The sequence below is a fragment of the Manacus vitellinus genome, unplaced genomic scaffold (assembly GCF_001715985.3).
Source record: "Manacus vitellinus isolate BGI_N305 unplaced genomic scaffold, ASM171598v3 scaffold_18_pilon, whole genome shotgun sequence".
Lineage (NCBI taxonomy): Eukaryota > Metazoa > Chordata > Aves > Passeriformes > Pipridae > Manacus > Manacus vitellinus.
In genome coordinates, this window is record NW_021939324.1 from 9,762,162 (window position 1) to 9,775,916 (window position 13,755).

Below are 13,755 nucleotides of genomic sequence, written 5' to 3' on the forward strand. Positions count from 1 at the left end.
GCTGAAAACAGTTCTAAATTAAAAAAATTGAAGAAAAAATGTCAGCAGAAAAATATTAATAACAGCTAGGAAGTATTTCACAACATATCTCACACTCAAGATGAAAAGCTGCAGTGATTCAAAAACTAACCTAGCTTAGGAAGGGAAATACAAAGCAATAAAAATGAGAAATTAAAAAAATGGAAACGAATAGTAACAAGTATAAATAAGGAGTTGTAGAAAACTGATGTGGAAAACAAAAGAACACAAGGAAATAGTCACAGACAGCTGAAGTCCTAAGAATGTGCCATTTTAAAAACCTATCAAAAACCTAGAAAAAATAATTCCCTAAGTTTTATTTGAAAGACAGAAAGAAACAAAAATTGAAAAGAGATCATCGTTTACTTTACATATAGAACATGCTGTTACATATGTATAACTTGTCTACAATATTGTGTGTAATAGTACTTACCACATTTAGCTTTCTAGAAAAATTTTAAAGCCATAAGGGTTTTATTTGAAACTAAAACATAACAATATATAAAATATTTATAAAAATACTGGAGTCTAATCTTTGTTGCAAACAGCACCTTGCACAAACCAGAAATGGCGAGAGTAAAGAGTGACATTGTACCTCCAATTTTTTTGAAGATTAGTGACCTAAATGATTCTTTTTGAAACTTAAGAGGAACCCCTGGCTCTTCTCTGTAACACTCCAAGTGTGATTCAGGGTACTCAAGGAGTCTCAGAGCAGCAGGCTGAGGGTGCTCACTAGCACCCCATCCACCTAACTTGCATATATCACCCAATGGCTTGTCATGGGCAATTCTGATATTGTCCCAGTCCCTCTTCAAGTACGGTTTTGAGCTCTGTCAATGAGCCCCACTAGCTTAAGAGCAAAGACCCTCTTCTTTCTCTGAGAAAGGTGAATGCCATCTGACACCAGCAGGCCTGGTGACATGTAAACCATCCCATTACTGAAAAACCCAGAACTGTGGCAGTGACATCAGCTATGGAGCCATGTTTTAACAGACTGGCTTTGTCTGTTTCTTCCAGTGTCGCAGCTTACAACTGGGAGAGTGGAAAAAATTTATCTGTGCACCAGATTCCCCTACCAACTATCCCAAGGTCCTGAAGTCTCTTTTGATTCTCCCTGGACTATGCATTGTGGCTTTACTGCCACCCACATGGAAAAGCAATAATGGATAATAATCCAAGGGATGGGGACTCCTTCAAGACTTAAACATGCCACAGCTCACACTGGCCAATGGGTGTCCAACAGTCTTAATTCTAGTTCTAATCAAGGCTTATCTCGTGACACATCTTTGTACTTGCTTCTGATCAAACAGCCTTTTCTGAACCTTCTTCTCAACTTAGTTCCCAAGACTGTACAAGACCCAACTTCTTCCTTAGCCATAATCACTAACTCTAACTCAACTATTTCCTTACAAACTCACTAGCTGTTACCTACATCCAGCCCAAACAGTAGCAGTTAAGGCTTGGCAACTCATAAGATCTAGACCTAATCCTAGATTCACCACTTTTTATCCTATGGATCCTTTACAATTCAGACTATATGACAGTTTAAAACCAAATTTTATCCCTAGCTCTAAACCATACCTCACCCATCAGCAAATCAAGCCATGTCCCATCTTCCATTTAGACAGACAATGACTACTGTGCTTCACATCTTCATTTCAAATTTAAAGGTAACTCCAGCCCAAGAAACAGCTGGACATCATTATCATTTATACTTCATCAATGTACAGCAACTGTGGAAGGTAAGGAGTGCTCACTGCTACTCAGGCATCAGACACTGAAGTCCATAGAATTACTAGCAGTAATTAAGGAAACAGTTTAACAGATGGTCTGAATTTCTCCATTTGGTGGTGATGCTATGACAGAATAATTCTTTCCTACCTGATACTGAATATCCCCTGGATTTTTCCACATAACTGGTAAGAAGTTTCCTCATAGATGGGTCAGAAGCTTCTTCTAATGCACACCTTCCCATTTTATTTTTTAATAAGGGATCAGCTCCATACCAAAGTAGTAAGTTCACCATCTAAAAAAAAAAAGTTTTTTAGATCATATCTCTTCTGGCAGTATTTTCTATACTCCTTACATAGGCTTCTCTCTCTTGTACTTGACAACAGGAGCAACTAAAATCAAATTTCTCTGTATTCTAGTTCAAATACCCTAAGCATTCCCCTAGATAAGGCATTATCCTATCATCTTATTTTCATTTTTATAAATTGTTCCAGTTGCCATTAAGCCAAGGTCTCCAAAAATACAGGGTAGGATTCATGGCCCCATAGCTCTTAACTGGTAGAAAATAACAGGGTATGAGCCAGCTTATCCATTTAGGACATCACAGAACACGTGGAGTTGGAAGGCTCCACAAGGATCGAATCCAATGCTCAGCCCTGCACAGGACCATTCCCAAGACTCACACCATGTGCCTGAGAGTATTATCCAAGCGCTTCTTGAACTCTGTCAGGCTTGCTGCTGTGACCACTTCCCTGGACAGCCTGTTCCAGGGCCCAACCACCTGCTGGGTGAAGAACCTTCTTCTAATATCCAACCTAAACCTCCCTTGACACAACTTCCAGCCATTCCCTCAGGTCCTGTCACTGGTCACCACAGAGAAGAGATCAGTGCCTGCCCCTCCTCTTCCTCTCACAAGGAAGTTGTAAACTGAAATGAGGTCTCCCCTCAGTCTCCTCTTCTCCAGGTTGAGCACACCAAGTGACCTCAGCTGCTCCTCAAGGCCCTTCACCATCCTCGCTGCCCTCCTCTGGACACTCTCTAAGAGCTCAGTATCTTTCTTATATTGTGGTGCCCAAAACTGCACACAATATTTATTCAAGGTGAGGTGGCCCCAGTGCAGAGCAGAACGGGACAATCCCCTCCCTTGACCAGCTGGTGATGCTTTGCCTGATGGCCCCCAGGACACGGTTGGCCCTCCTGGTTGCCAGGGCACTGCTGATATCTACTTCAGGAGAAAAGACATTTTGATTTAGATGTGTCGATTGTGACTCCTGTGACTGCAGAGGGGAGCTTTGACAGCTCTTTCAGATATGCAAGATATATCTGATCAAATGAAACCCATTCTGATGGCCTTATTACCAATATTATGATTTTTGTACAAATATAAAGCCTGATTTTGTTCTTATTCAAGAAATGACCTTTTTAGCAAAATGTTCAGCCAAGCTTTGCAGGCATGGGACATGGGAAATTTACAATCTGGTTGTTTCATTTCTGTGGGTAACCCTGCAATCTTATTCCACCACTAGTGGATTTTACTTGTACCTCTGCTTTTGTCCCTTCAGCATGTTATAATTTCAGACTGACCTTGACTCACATCCTCCACCCATGTGTTCGAGTCCCTCATTATTTCTAACCAGACTGCTAATGAGAAAATTGTTAGTGACATTTTCTCAATTCATACATGCTCCTAACAATAGAGTAAAATAAAATGGGGTCAATCAAGAGCAAACCTCTGGATTTTTTCAACCAGTAATGTTGAGAACTCTTCTTCCACAACTGTGGTCATACACACTTGCATGCTCTCCCCCTTAACTGTACCAAAAAATCTTTCCTATACTTACCATTTTTCCTGAAATAAATTAATTTGGCATATTGCAGGCACAGAAAGGAATAAACTAGTAGATAAAAGGCATGTTTCCAATCTACAGTAATAACTTCATGCAGCTTTGAAAAAAACAGCTTCAAATACTATGTTACCAAAAGTCTGAACCACCATCACTATCACTGTTTTGTTGCTAGTCAGAAACAACAAAAACTAAGTCTGACAGATCACTGCAGCAAGACAATTTTACTGATAGTAAGCAGAGACTGAGTAAATACAGCATCACCAGGTAGCACCATTCCCTCTGGACATACCAGCTTGTATAACTCTAACTCAGCTCTGTGCTGAATGATCTTGGTGTGCCTCAAGTGACCTAGTTGAAATGACTGTTCTTCCAATATCATTCTAGTTGATGGCCCCTAAATATTACTTGCAGAGATGTAGAGTTCTTCATGCATAACCATGGACATGGTGTGTCAGGTACAGTCACAGAACACAGAAATATTTCATGAACCCACAACAGTCTGTGATGCACAAGTTGAAAACCGTTCCTGGGGCTCTCAAGTCTCAGAAAAAATTATTAGCTGGAAGTCCACCCTTCCTCTTTGCTCCAGGGAGATTTGTGAGGAAACAGAATAAATCTCATCTCAGTTGCGTAAAGAGCAAATATTTAGGGGCAAAACACCCCACAAAAAAATACTTAAAAGATCTTGGAAATCAATAACTATTAGGCAGCAAACGTGCACTTCTAGAGAAAGAAACTGCAAGCAGATAAAAGGGACACGTAGAACTCCTACATAAATTTGGGTCACCCTAGAAATATGCACATACATGCCAGCTGGAGGCAAGCACTGCCAAACTGAAAGAGGATCCACAATTCAGACACAGGTTTATGAAACCACAACACTTGGCAACAAATCTTACAATTATTTCACATTCGCTATTCAGTTAACTTTCAGTTTTAAGACCATACAAAATATAAAGCTATGCCTTCATAACCCTCCATGCTACGTGTTAAAACAGGGTGTGCATGGCTGTGGTAGCGTGCCGTACATGTGTGATTATAAAATCATGTATTAAACAGTAGTAATCTATTCCTCAGTAGTACACTGTCCCCAACAGTTAGAAAAAACAATTAATTTCTCCTTCGGGAAAAATCCTGTAAAGCATGGAATGGTTTGAACAGAAATCAAGCAGGAAGGACTTGCAAGCTCCTGAATTTGCCTATAATCTGAAAAGATCAGCCACATGCAAAAACATTATGTGACCTTCTGGACTCAACAACAATAATTTGTATTACTAAATCATAATTTGTGTTCAATTTGGAATATACCTCATAATGGCCTTCTTTAACTGCATCTTGCAACGGTGTTATTTGTTCCTTTTCTGCAGCATTAACATCAGCACCTGCTTTCAAAAGCAGATTTGCTATCCCATAAAAGCCTTCCACACTTGCTATATGCAGTGCAGTCAAGCCTATGAAAAAGAAAAGCATGTATTTCACATTTGCGTAAAAAAAATTCTAAAAATTTATGTCAGTTTTAGGTTGCCTATTTGATAAAGATTTCAGAGAGTATACTGAAAAGGTACAAACTGATGCATTACAGTAAGTTGTATGAAGAAATATTTATGAAAAAGTCACAAGGGTTGGGAGATCTCTTGCTTTTTCACAAAATTTGCACCTACTGAAGAAGCAGACGCTTCTGTAACAACATTAGTTTTAGATTTGGTAGTTCTGTTACGAAATGAGAGAATTATTTGACCCATATCTTGGTAACTTCTCCTGGAACAAAACATATATGCTGTTTTAAGAACAACATAGTTTTTCATGGCACTCTTATTTATATAGCTATGCTGAAGAAGGTCAGTAAGAAGAAGTTACAAAAATAAAGACGTGAACTATTACCAAACAGAAATGTTTTTTAAGACTACCCAAGAATAATTTGAGTGTCCAAATAAATTAAAATTCTGGACTGAAATTCCATCTTCATTCCTAGCTATATGGAATAAGCTTCACAACAGAATTCTACTCTGTGGAAGAGGTGTTGAGGAAAAACGTGGAATATAAGCCTTTGAACTGAGTTTAGCATAGCCATGCATCAGCTCCTTAAACATGTAGGGTGAGAGAAACAAGGGAAAAACAGAGAGGATTTTCCACTTCCTATCTTCCAACTCTCAAATCAACATGCCCTCCAGAAGACCATTTTGATCAACAGTCTTACTCTTCAACAATTTTCCATTATCAGAAGGTTGTTGTCGGGGCCTAATTCACATACTAAATATGCGAATTAATAAGGCTTAATGAAACTGTTCTGCTACCATAGAGCAAAATTATCTTAATTTCACTGGAGAGAGAAATTCTCAAGGCTCTCTTATACACAGCTGAACCCGGAATATTGTATATTCCTACAAATTGTGTTTATTATGAAATCTGTTAAGGGGAGAAATAAAAGGTTCACTTAAGGGAATGTATTAATTTTTCCCTCAGTAAAATGTATCCTCTATCTGATACAATAATAAGGCCCCAAAAAACTGCACCTACAACACATTCAATTAATAATTCTTAGGGATTAGTAACATGAGGCAAGGATGCTGTGCATGCTCCAGATCAAGAAGAAACACAAGTTTCACTGCAACTGTTTTTCAGATCCCTTGAGACACTGTGAATCAAGACTCAAACTAAGAGCACAAGACAGCATTTCTAACATGCTGTTCATATCCTACATGCTGATGTCCAGGAAATAAAAAGGAGAAAAAAAAACCCAAACTAAACAACAGAAGATCACAAGAACTCAGCAAAGTACTGAAGCAGAATATCGTAGCACAGGAATAAGGAAAAATACTAGGCTAAAATATAGATAATCACTGGTGAGATGCTTTAAAGGAAGAGAACAGGTACAGAGGCAGAATATAATTCGGAACAATGACTCCCAAAGAGATCAAGATGAAAGTGCATGTCAAAATGGCACAGGTCTGGCAACTACTTCTTTCTGACTATACCTGCCTCATAAAAAAAAATAAAAAAAAAAAAGAAGCATGGCCAGGTTAACCTCTCATCTCTTCAAGGAGTACAACTAAAAGATACTTTGTGCAGCTGTGCTGTTTTTGCACTAAAAACCCAGCAACCAGAGCCTGGGGAATGAAGAAATCGTGGCCTGGCAAAATATTAAAAAGGCAGAAAAAGGAAGCAACTGTGACAGCAAAAACTAGAAGCAGTGCACTTTGGTATACTTGACTACTGTGGCTGCACTATCAGCACTTCTCTGTCGTCAGCATGGGGCTTTGAACCCCACCAACAAAATATTTTTTCACCTGCCTCTAGCACAAGTTAATATATATTATGAGTTACTCTGTTAGCTCAAACATCTGTACTCCAAAAGTCTGAAATCTGCTGTTGACCCAATCTATCTCCCAGTATATTCCAGAAGACAGATAATTTTTAACTTAATTTTGGACTGTTATGTGCCTGCATTATGCAATAGCCTATAACTGCAGAATGTGACTTTTTTCCTTTCCCACAGAACAGTTGTGAAATCCTAGCCACTAGCATGGTATGAAAACACTCTAAGAATTGAAGTTTTCTACCAAATGAGCCAGTTGTCTGAAACAATCTTCTCTTTTGTTGTGGAGATATTAAGGGAGGAGATGGGGAAGTGCAAATAAGAAACAGTCTTATATTTGAAAAAAACAAGTGATACTTAAGGTGCAAAGCCTTTGACACAGAGTATCACACATGAAACTGGATAAGGTGAATTGCTTCAAACAAAACATTAATAGCTGGCCACTATTTGTCATTCCCTTTTTTTTCACACCCAAGATGAAAGAAAAATGGAAAATACCAAGTAGTCACAACTTTCTTAGAAAGTCAGGACAGTGCCGAATTATAAAACTACAAGTTCCCTTAAGATCTAATGGGCAAAATCAAAGTCCCTGAAAAATTAAACTGAAGAATCTACATCTTGGTGTCTCAAGTTGGTCAGTGAAGCTGGCAAAAATAACCCCAACTTTCAAACCCATGAAGTTGATTATTTAATTAGGGACTGCTTTGTGATAAGTAGGCACAGAACTGTTGAATTAAGGCTAAGTAAACCTAATTGCATCACTATGTAATTTTTAAAGTGCTTACTTTTCCCTCCAAATTTTCGTTTCTCATATAGTTTTATAAGTAGATCTACGTATTTTACCATGAACAAGTACCAAGTGAAACCAATAAAAATATAGTAATCTACTGACCAGTAACAAACCTACAGTCTTGTACACTGCACAAACTTATAATATATGCTTTTATTAGTTACAAGTGAATACTTCATTGAAAATAGTATTTTAATACAACTGCAACTTACCAGAATAATCCTGAGCATTTACATTTCCACCAGCTTTTATGATCTTACGTACAAGGTCTACATCTTGATGAGTAACAGCTCTATGCAGTAAATTCTCACCATACACGTTCCTCCTGTGGATTGCTGAAAGTGTAAGAGGGCGAGCCAGACCCTTACCAAAGGCTTCTCGTTCTGAAAAATAATGTTAAAAGCTCTGCTGCACAGAAAAATACCTCTTCTCTCTTATTTTGGCACTTTGTATTACAGTTGGTAAATGATCTTTCTGAAGAAACAAATGCTCATTCAATCTAGTAGAAATGAGTATCTCAAAAAACACATCACCAGTTAAATAATAATACCGTTCAATAAAAGATGCCATAGGGAATTCCATAACAAAAATGCAATTGAAATGCAACACACAGAAATATGACTCTGTAAAGGTATGTTAACTTTAGACTTCTTCCTTTCTAATGACATTTTTGCAAAGTGCATTGCTTCCCAAAGGATGATAAAACTGCTATTCTGCAATACAAATCATTGTAAGGAGACCATCTCAATAACTAAGTCAGTTATTCAATAATTTAACTTTTAAGAAAACTCAAATTTATCAACCATTATTTTGTAACAATTTTTCTTTTAAACCTCTGCTTTGTGAGGAAGTTTTTACATTCGGATAGTGATTGAGATTAGCTCCCTCAGACTACCTTTTCCCATTACTTCACAACCAGCTCAGCCTTTTCTGCAAGGAGTAAAAGGTGAATATGAGGCCTAAATGTGAAAAAAATAAAATGTAAAAGATACTATCTTTAATTTTTAGTTTACTATTTTACAAAACAAATGCTATCTCCCATTATGCACTCATCACAGTTTTCATCTTGGCTGAAATTATTTCCAATACATAGATGAGCTCTTCTGTACTTCACTAGCAGTGCCATTCCAGCATCCCTTGAAACTGTGGTGAAGAGCATCCTGGCTACTGCATCTGATGAAAAACAGAGAGGGAAGAAAGAAGGGAAGAAGAACAGCAGAACTGCCTGTAGGAAAACACAGTACACGGCCTAGGCCATTATTTCATCTACTAATGAAAACCCTTGGGACAGCAGGCCACATACACTGCTCCTCTCCACAGGCTGTAGCAAGTGTGTCTCACTGGCCCTAAAACTCTGCCCAGGTGTCAGAAATAGACCTTAAAAATCGTAGTTCTTCTAGAGCTGTAACTCACGCAGTCTGATGTCTCTGTTTTGTGCATGGTGATATACTGTGAGCTCAGACTAATTCTCAAACTTCTTAAGTTCTTGAGTCTATGTAGATTTTTGGAATCTAACAGATATGGGTTTATTCGGGACCTTCCCTCAGTTGAGCACATGGACAGTCCCTCTCATCTACCTGCCCAGCCTTGCAAGACCTTAAGCATTTCAGATATGCAGTCACTAGTCAAAGCTGGTCTAAACTAGCCAAGCAGTTCAGGAGGGATTAAACTGCATAGATATATACAGAACAAGGCGCAGTTTTATGCTGCAATTTACCTGATTCAACTTCCTCCTTTAAGAGGACCTATTTCCCATCACTTCCACCTTGTCTTCCCTAGTGCCTTCCATGTGCCTGACCTTGTGCCAGCCCAAATGAAACTTAACTTATCATCGGGCTGTTTTCTCAGAGAATTACCAAACTAAGATGACTCATGGGCTTTTGATTGCTAGGTCTGGCACAAAAAGGAGATAAACTTCTACGCTGGTTTAACGCAAAGCTACCTCTACAGGCATTGCAACTCTTTCTGCAGAAATCATGCTAAAGAACCAACAGCCTATTATTTATTGAGCGGAAACTAGTAAGTCAGTTTGAAATAGAGGAGCAGCTACTCATTCAACTTTAAGTCTCATCAACATAGTGTTTCTATCATGAATACTTAAAATCCTGCAAAAGAGAAGGTTTGTTAATTGGAGGTAGAATTCTTCACGTTTTGTAAGATCTATAATGTAGCTGTTACAGTTCAAATACTTCCAAACTTTGTAAGATGTTTAAATGACTGTAGATTCGTGGATAAATCCCAACTAAGTGGCCTTTAAAAAAAACCCAAAAAACCCCACAAAAAACAACTTTTAAGATCCCAATCTTAAAGGTGCTAGAGTGAGGACATAAGTAAGGAGATTCTTTATCCTCCTACAAAATTCCTCAGTGAGGTAAAGAACTTGTCTGTATGTATCTTCAAAGGATGAAAAATAGTAATCCTTCTGTATGACAAAGCACATCACAAAGAAAAATACTTTACAAGATGCTCTGTAACTGTGGTAGTGAAGGCCCTATAATCCTGTAGACAGGATAACAACACCAGGCATTCAAAATAGAATAAACCGTTTTGTAGAGGCCAATTCTTGCGGATGGCAGAGCCCTGAGAATGAAGTTGCACACAGAACACTAAATGACAAAAGGATATATAAATGCGTGTCGTTTATATACTTTTTCACTCTGCATGAAAACATTTCTCTTCTTGTCAGAATACACTGTAATTTTTTTTCATATAAAACACTGTGATAAAAACTGCATCCTGAAAAACTCATGATTCTTAAGGAGTTTATGCAAACAAGTCAACTGTTAGGTTGCTAATATGAAGGTTTTCAGAAGTGAGGGAAATTATCAATAATTTTAATTATTAAAATCAATGTTTCTACCACCTTTTAGATAGAAATTCATGCCACAATATATTGGTAAGGTTATTAATTGTATTTGATTCAGTATAGTTGTTCAAATAATAAAATAATCTGTATGATAACAGCATAGAATATCTTACTCCGTTTGTTGTCAATTCTCTTGCTCCTCCGATTAGCTTCTGTATACTCATCCAGAATTATTTCTTGCCATATTCTGGTTTCTAGATTCTGCTTGTCTTTAGAAGTAGATTTCTGAATTTTACTGACAAGAGATTTGCTTAGAATCAACAAAATTATTCCCTATATAAAACAATGTTGACAGTAGAGGTAATAATATGAATGTATCTGATTTTAAAAGGAAGTAACAGCATGCAAGTACACAGGTTAACTTAGGTAGTACTTAATAAAGAGTAAATCAGAGGAGAAACGAACTTCCAGATCTTTTAATAAAAGGTAAAACCTTTACTTTTTGATCACTTTAAACTCATTCACGTGAGAAATGAGTATTTTATATGCATTGTATTTATTACATTAATATTTTTAAAAAATTAAGAATATTATGCATTAATTTCTCATGCTCAAAATCCTTGAGTTTGTTTCACATTATACTGCCACTGTGAGACATTCTCTGCTGAGTCTCTTCAAGTATTTTATGAGAGGAAACACAATCACAACCTCTGTACCTTCCTGAGGAGGTATCTCTCAACTTCTTCACTTACCTTGATATTGTTTGGGCTGTTTCTGCACATGCTGTAAGCTCCACTGAGTGTGAATGTCCCTCACCAGTTTGCTTTTTACTAGAGGTGGCATCCCAGTAATCAGGAATTACTTCTTTCTCTCTCTGCTGATCACAGGTTGTGATAAAAAGAAAGAAATATTACAAGCAACCAGTAAGCATGCAGTAAAACAAGAGCTGTATATAGAAGAGCTCCAAGAACACTTATAAATTGTACGTGTCTTCACAGACAACAGAGGTGTTGCTTAAGTGAATAACTGGATTTCTACAGATAAGAGAGACAAAGGCTGCCATAGGAGAGGCACCCCTGAAGTAGTGTGCCATACCATGTGCTCCTGACAGAAATAGCCAAGAGAATTAGGATACACAGAATCACAACTTAAAACATAAATCTCAGCTGGTTGACAGCAAACAAAAGTTGTTCTATCTGAAAGTTATCTGGACATATGAATTGACATAACAGACTCATTTCAGTTTCCTATAGACATGAGCTCCTGTCCTAAAAAGTTAGATAATGTTTTAGATGTCTTAAGGTGGCCCATCTTATCTCACCCTTGCAGATGCCTAGAAACAGACACAGGGTAAGAACCATGTTTCACTCGAAGTTCAGTGACTCCTAACTGAGAAGTTATTTCTAAAGACACACCATTCCTGAGCTACAGACACTATTGGTGAGATTCACTTTACTAACCTTCAGCCTTCTAAAAGCCAGGTAACTAGATGTCACTAGGCATCCTCATTACCCCCACTACTGACTAAGAGGAAGAGTTATTTTCAAAGATGATAGTGATTTACTCATCCTAGAGGGTGCAATTGATTTGTGTATACCAGAGACTTATCCTAACAGTAATGGAGAGAACTCCCAGCCTAAAGACAGGTCATCCCATGTAAGTTAATTTGAGTTACTTGAGTTTATTCCCTGTTTTAGCCAAGTGAGTGTAACATGCTGTCGTGTACCACTCAAGCTGCTGAAACCTGGGTACTCATTAGTTCATTACTACTTGAGTAATGCTGAAAGCTTTTAGGACACACCCTCAACACACATGCATAGAAATTCCTTCTCAATGACATGGGGGGACTTGTTAGTCCTTTCCTGGGATACTGACAGAAATGGAGAATTCATTGATTAATTTTTTAATTGACATATTTAGCAGAGAAGCTACCGAAGAGGTGAATTGCTTTCCCAGAAGTGGTCCTCCTGGATCAAGGGATATGGGGTTGTTTAGCCTGGAGAAGGGGAGGCTGAGGGTGGCCCCTATCACTCTCTGCAACTACCTAAAAGGAGATTGTAGTGAGGTGGGGACTGGCCTACTGGCCTCTTCTCCCAGGTAACAAGTGACAGGATGAGAAGAAATGGCCGGAAGTTGTGCCAGGGCAGGTTTAGATTGGATATTAGGAAAGATTTCTTCACTGAAAGAATGGTCAGGCATTTGAACAGGCTGACTAGGGAAGTGGTGGAACCATCATCCCTGGAAGTGTCCAAAAAACATGTGGATGTAGCACTTGGGGATACAGTCTAGTGGTGAACAGGGTGGTTCACAGTTGGATGGTTGGACTTGATGTTCTTAAGAAGTCTTTTCCAACCTTCATGATTCTATGGCACTTGGGGAAAATCAAATATGTTACTTTACAAAACTATCACAGCAGTACTTTTTGATGGTTAGAGAAGAAGAAGAAAACATTTCAATGAAAAGAAACCTCACGCTTGCTTTATAAGACATCATATACTAAAGTAAATGAGCTATCTAGCACCCTGACTGCATCTACAGGACAGGACAGGCTCTCCTTTTTAAGGGCACTTGTTTTACCACAACAAGAATACCTGGAAGAAACAAGAATGAGAAAAGACCAAGGTGAAGAACATACTGTTAGAATTCAACAGTTACTAACATATTAATTGGGATTTTTTTTCTCATTAAATTGCCTCCTTACTTCCTGCCTTCAAGAACACCAGGTGAAGACACAAAAAAAAAAAGCTAAAATTGAGTATTAATCGACAAGAGGTTATAGATACCCATTTCCACAAGACTCTGCTTCATAATCTTAACTGTGATTTTGAGTAGATTTATACATAAAGCTTCACACAGCTGTGCTGCAAATTTCAGAAATCAACATGTCACTTAAAAAGCTTTGTAAAGTGCTATAGTTCTGAGACAATTATATGACAGACCCTTCAGCACCTTGAAATTGCCACGTCTGTGGCACATTTTATTACATGCTACGATATTCAGTTAATACCACTATGAAAAGACAGAATTAACTCATAGGTTTTGGATGCTTTATACCATTGTGGGGAAGTAAAGTGGTTGTAAACCCACTTTAAATAGCTGGCTATACATAACTGATCATTGATTTGCAGCTCCAGATTATTCAAAGACAACACAGAGCAGACAATCAGATTATAGGTTTACAAGAGATGCCTATTACACTTTGTAGCATAAAGATACATCTCCTATATGTCGTCCTCTTTCCCTTATT

General features: G+C 38.0%; 1 protein-coding gene across 2 annotated transcripts in view; it reads right to left on the minus strand.

Annotated features, from left to right (window-relative positions):
• ANKRD31 (ankyrin repeat domain 31) overlaps positions 1-13,755 on the minus strand; it is a 61,659-nt gene that overhangs the window by 33,606 nt on the left and 14,298 nt on the right. For both annotated transcript variants that reach the window (XM_029959032.1, XM_029959031.1), the window contains exons 5-9: positions 11,261-11,385; positions 10,682-10,803; positions 7,915-8,085; positions 4,905-5,047; positions 1,900-2,044 (exon numbers count right to left, since the gene is read on the minus strand). In XM_029959032.1, coding sequence (XP_029814892.1) covers positions 1,900-2,044; positions 4,905-5,047; positions 7,915-8,085; positions 10,682-10,803; positions 11,261-11,385 — 706 coding nt within the window. The remainder of the gene's footprint in view (positions 1-1,899; positions 2,045-4,904; positions 5,048-7,914; positions 8,086-10,681; positions 10,804-11,260; positions 11,386-13,755) is intronic.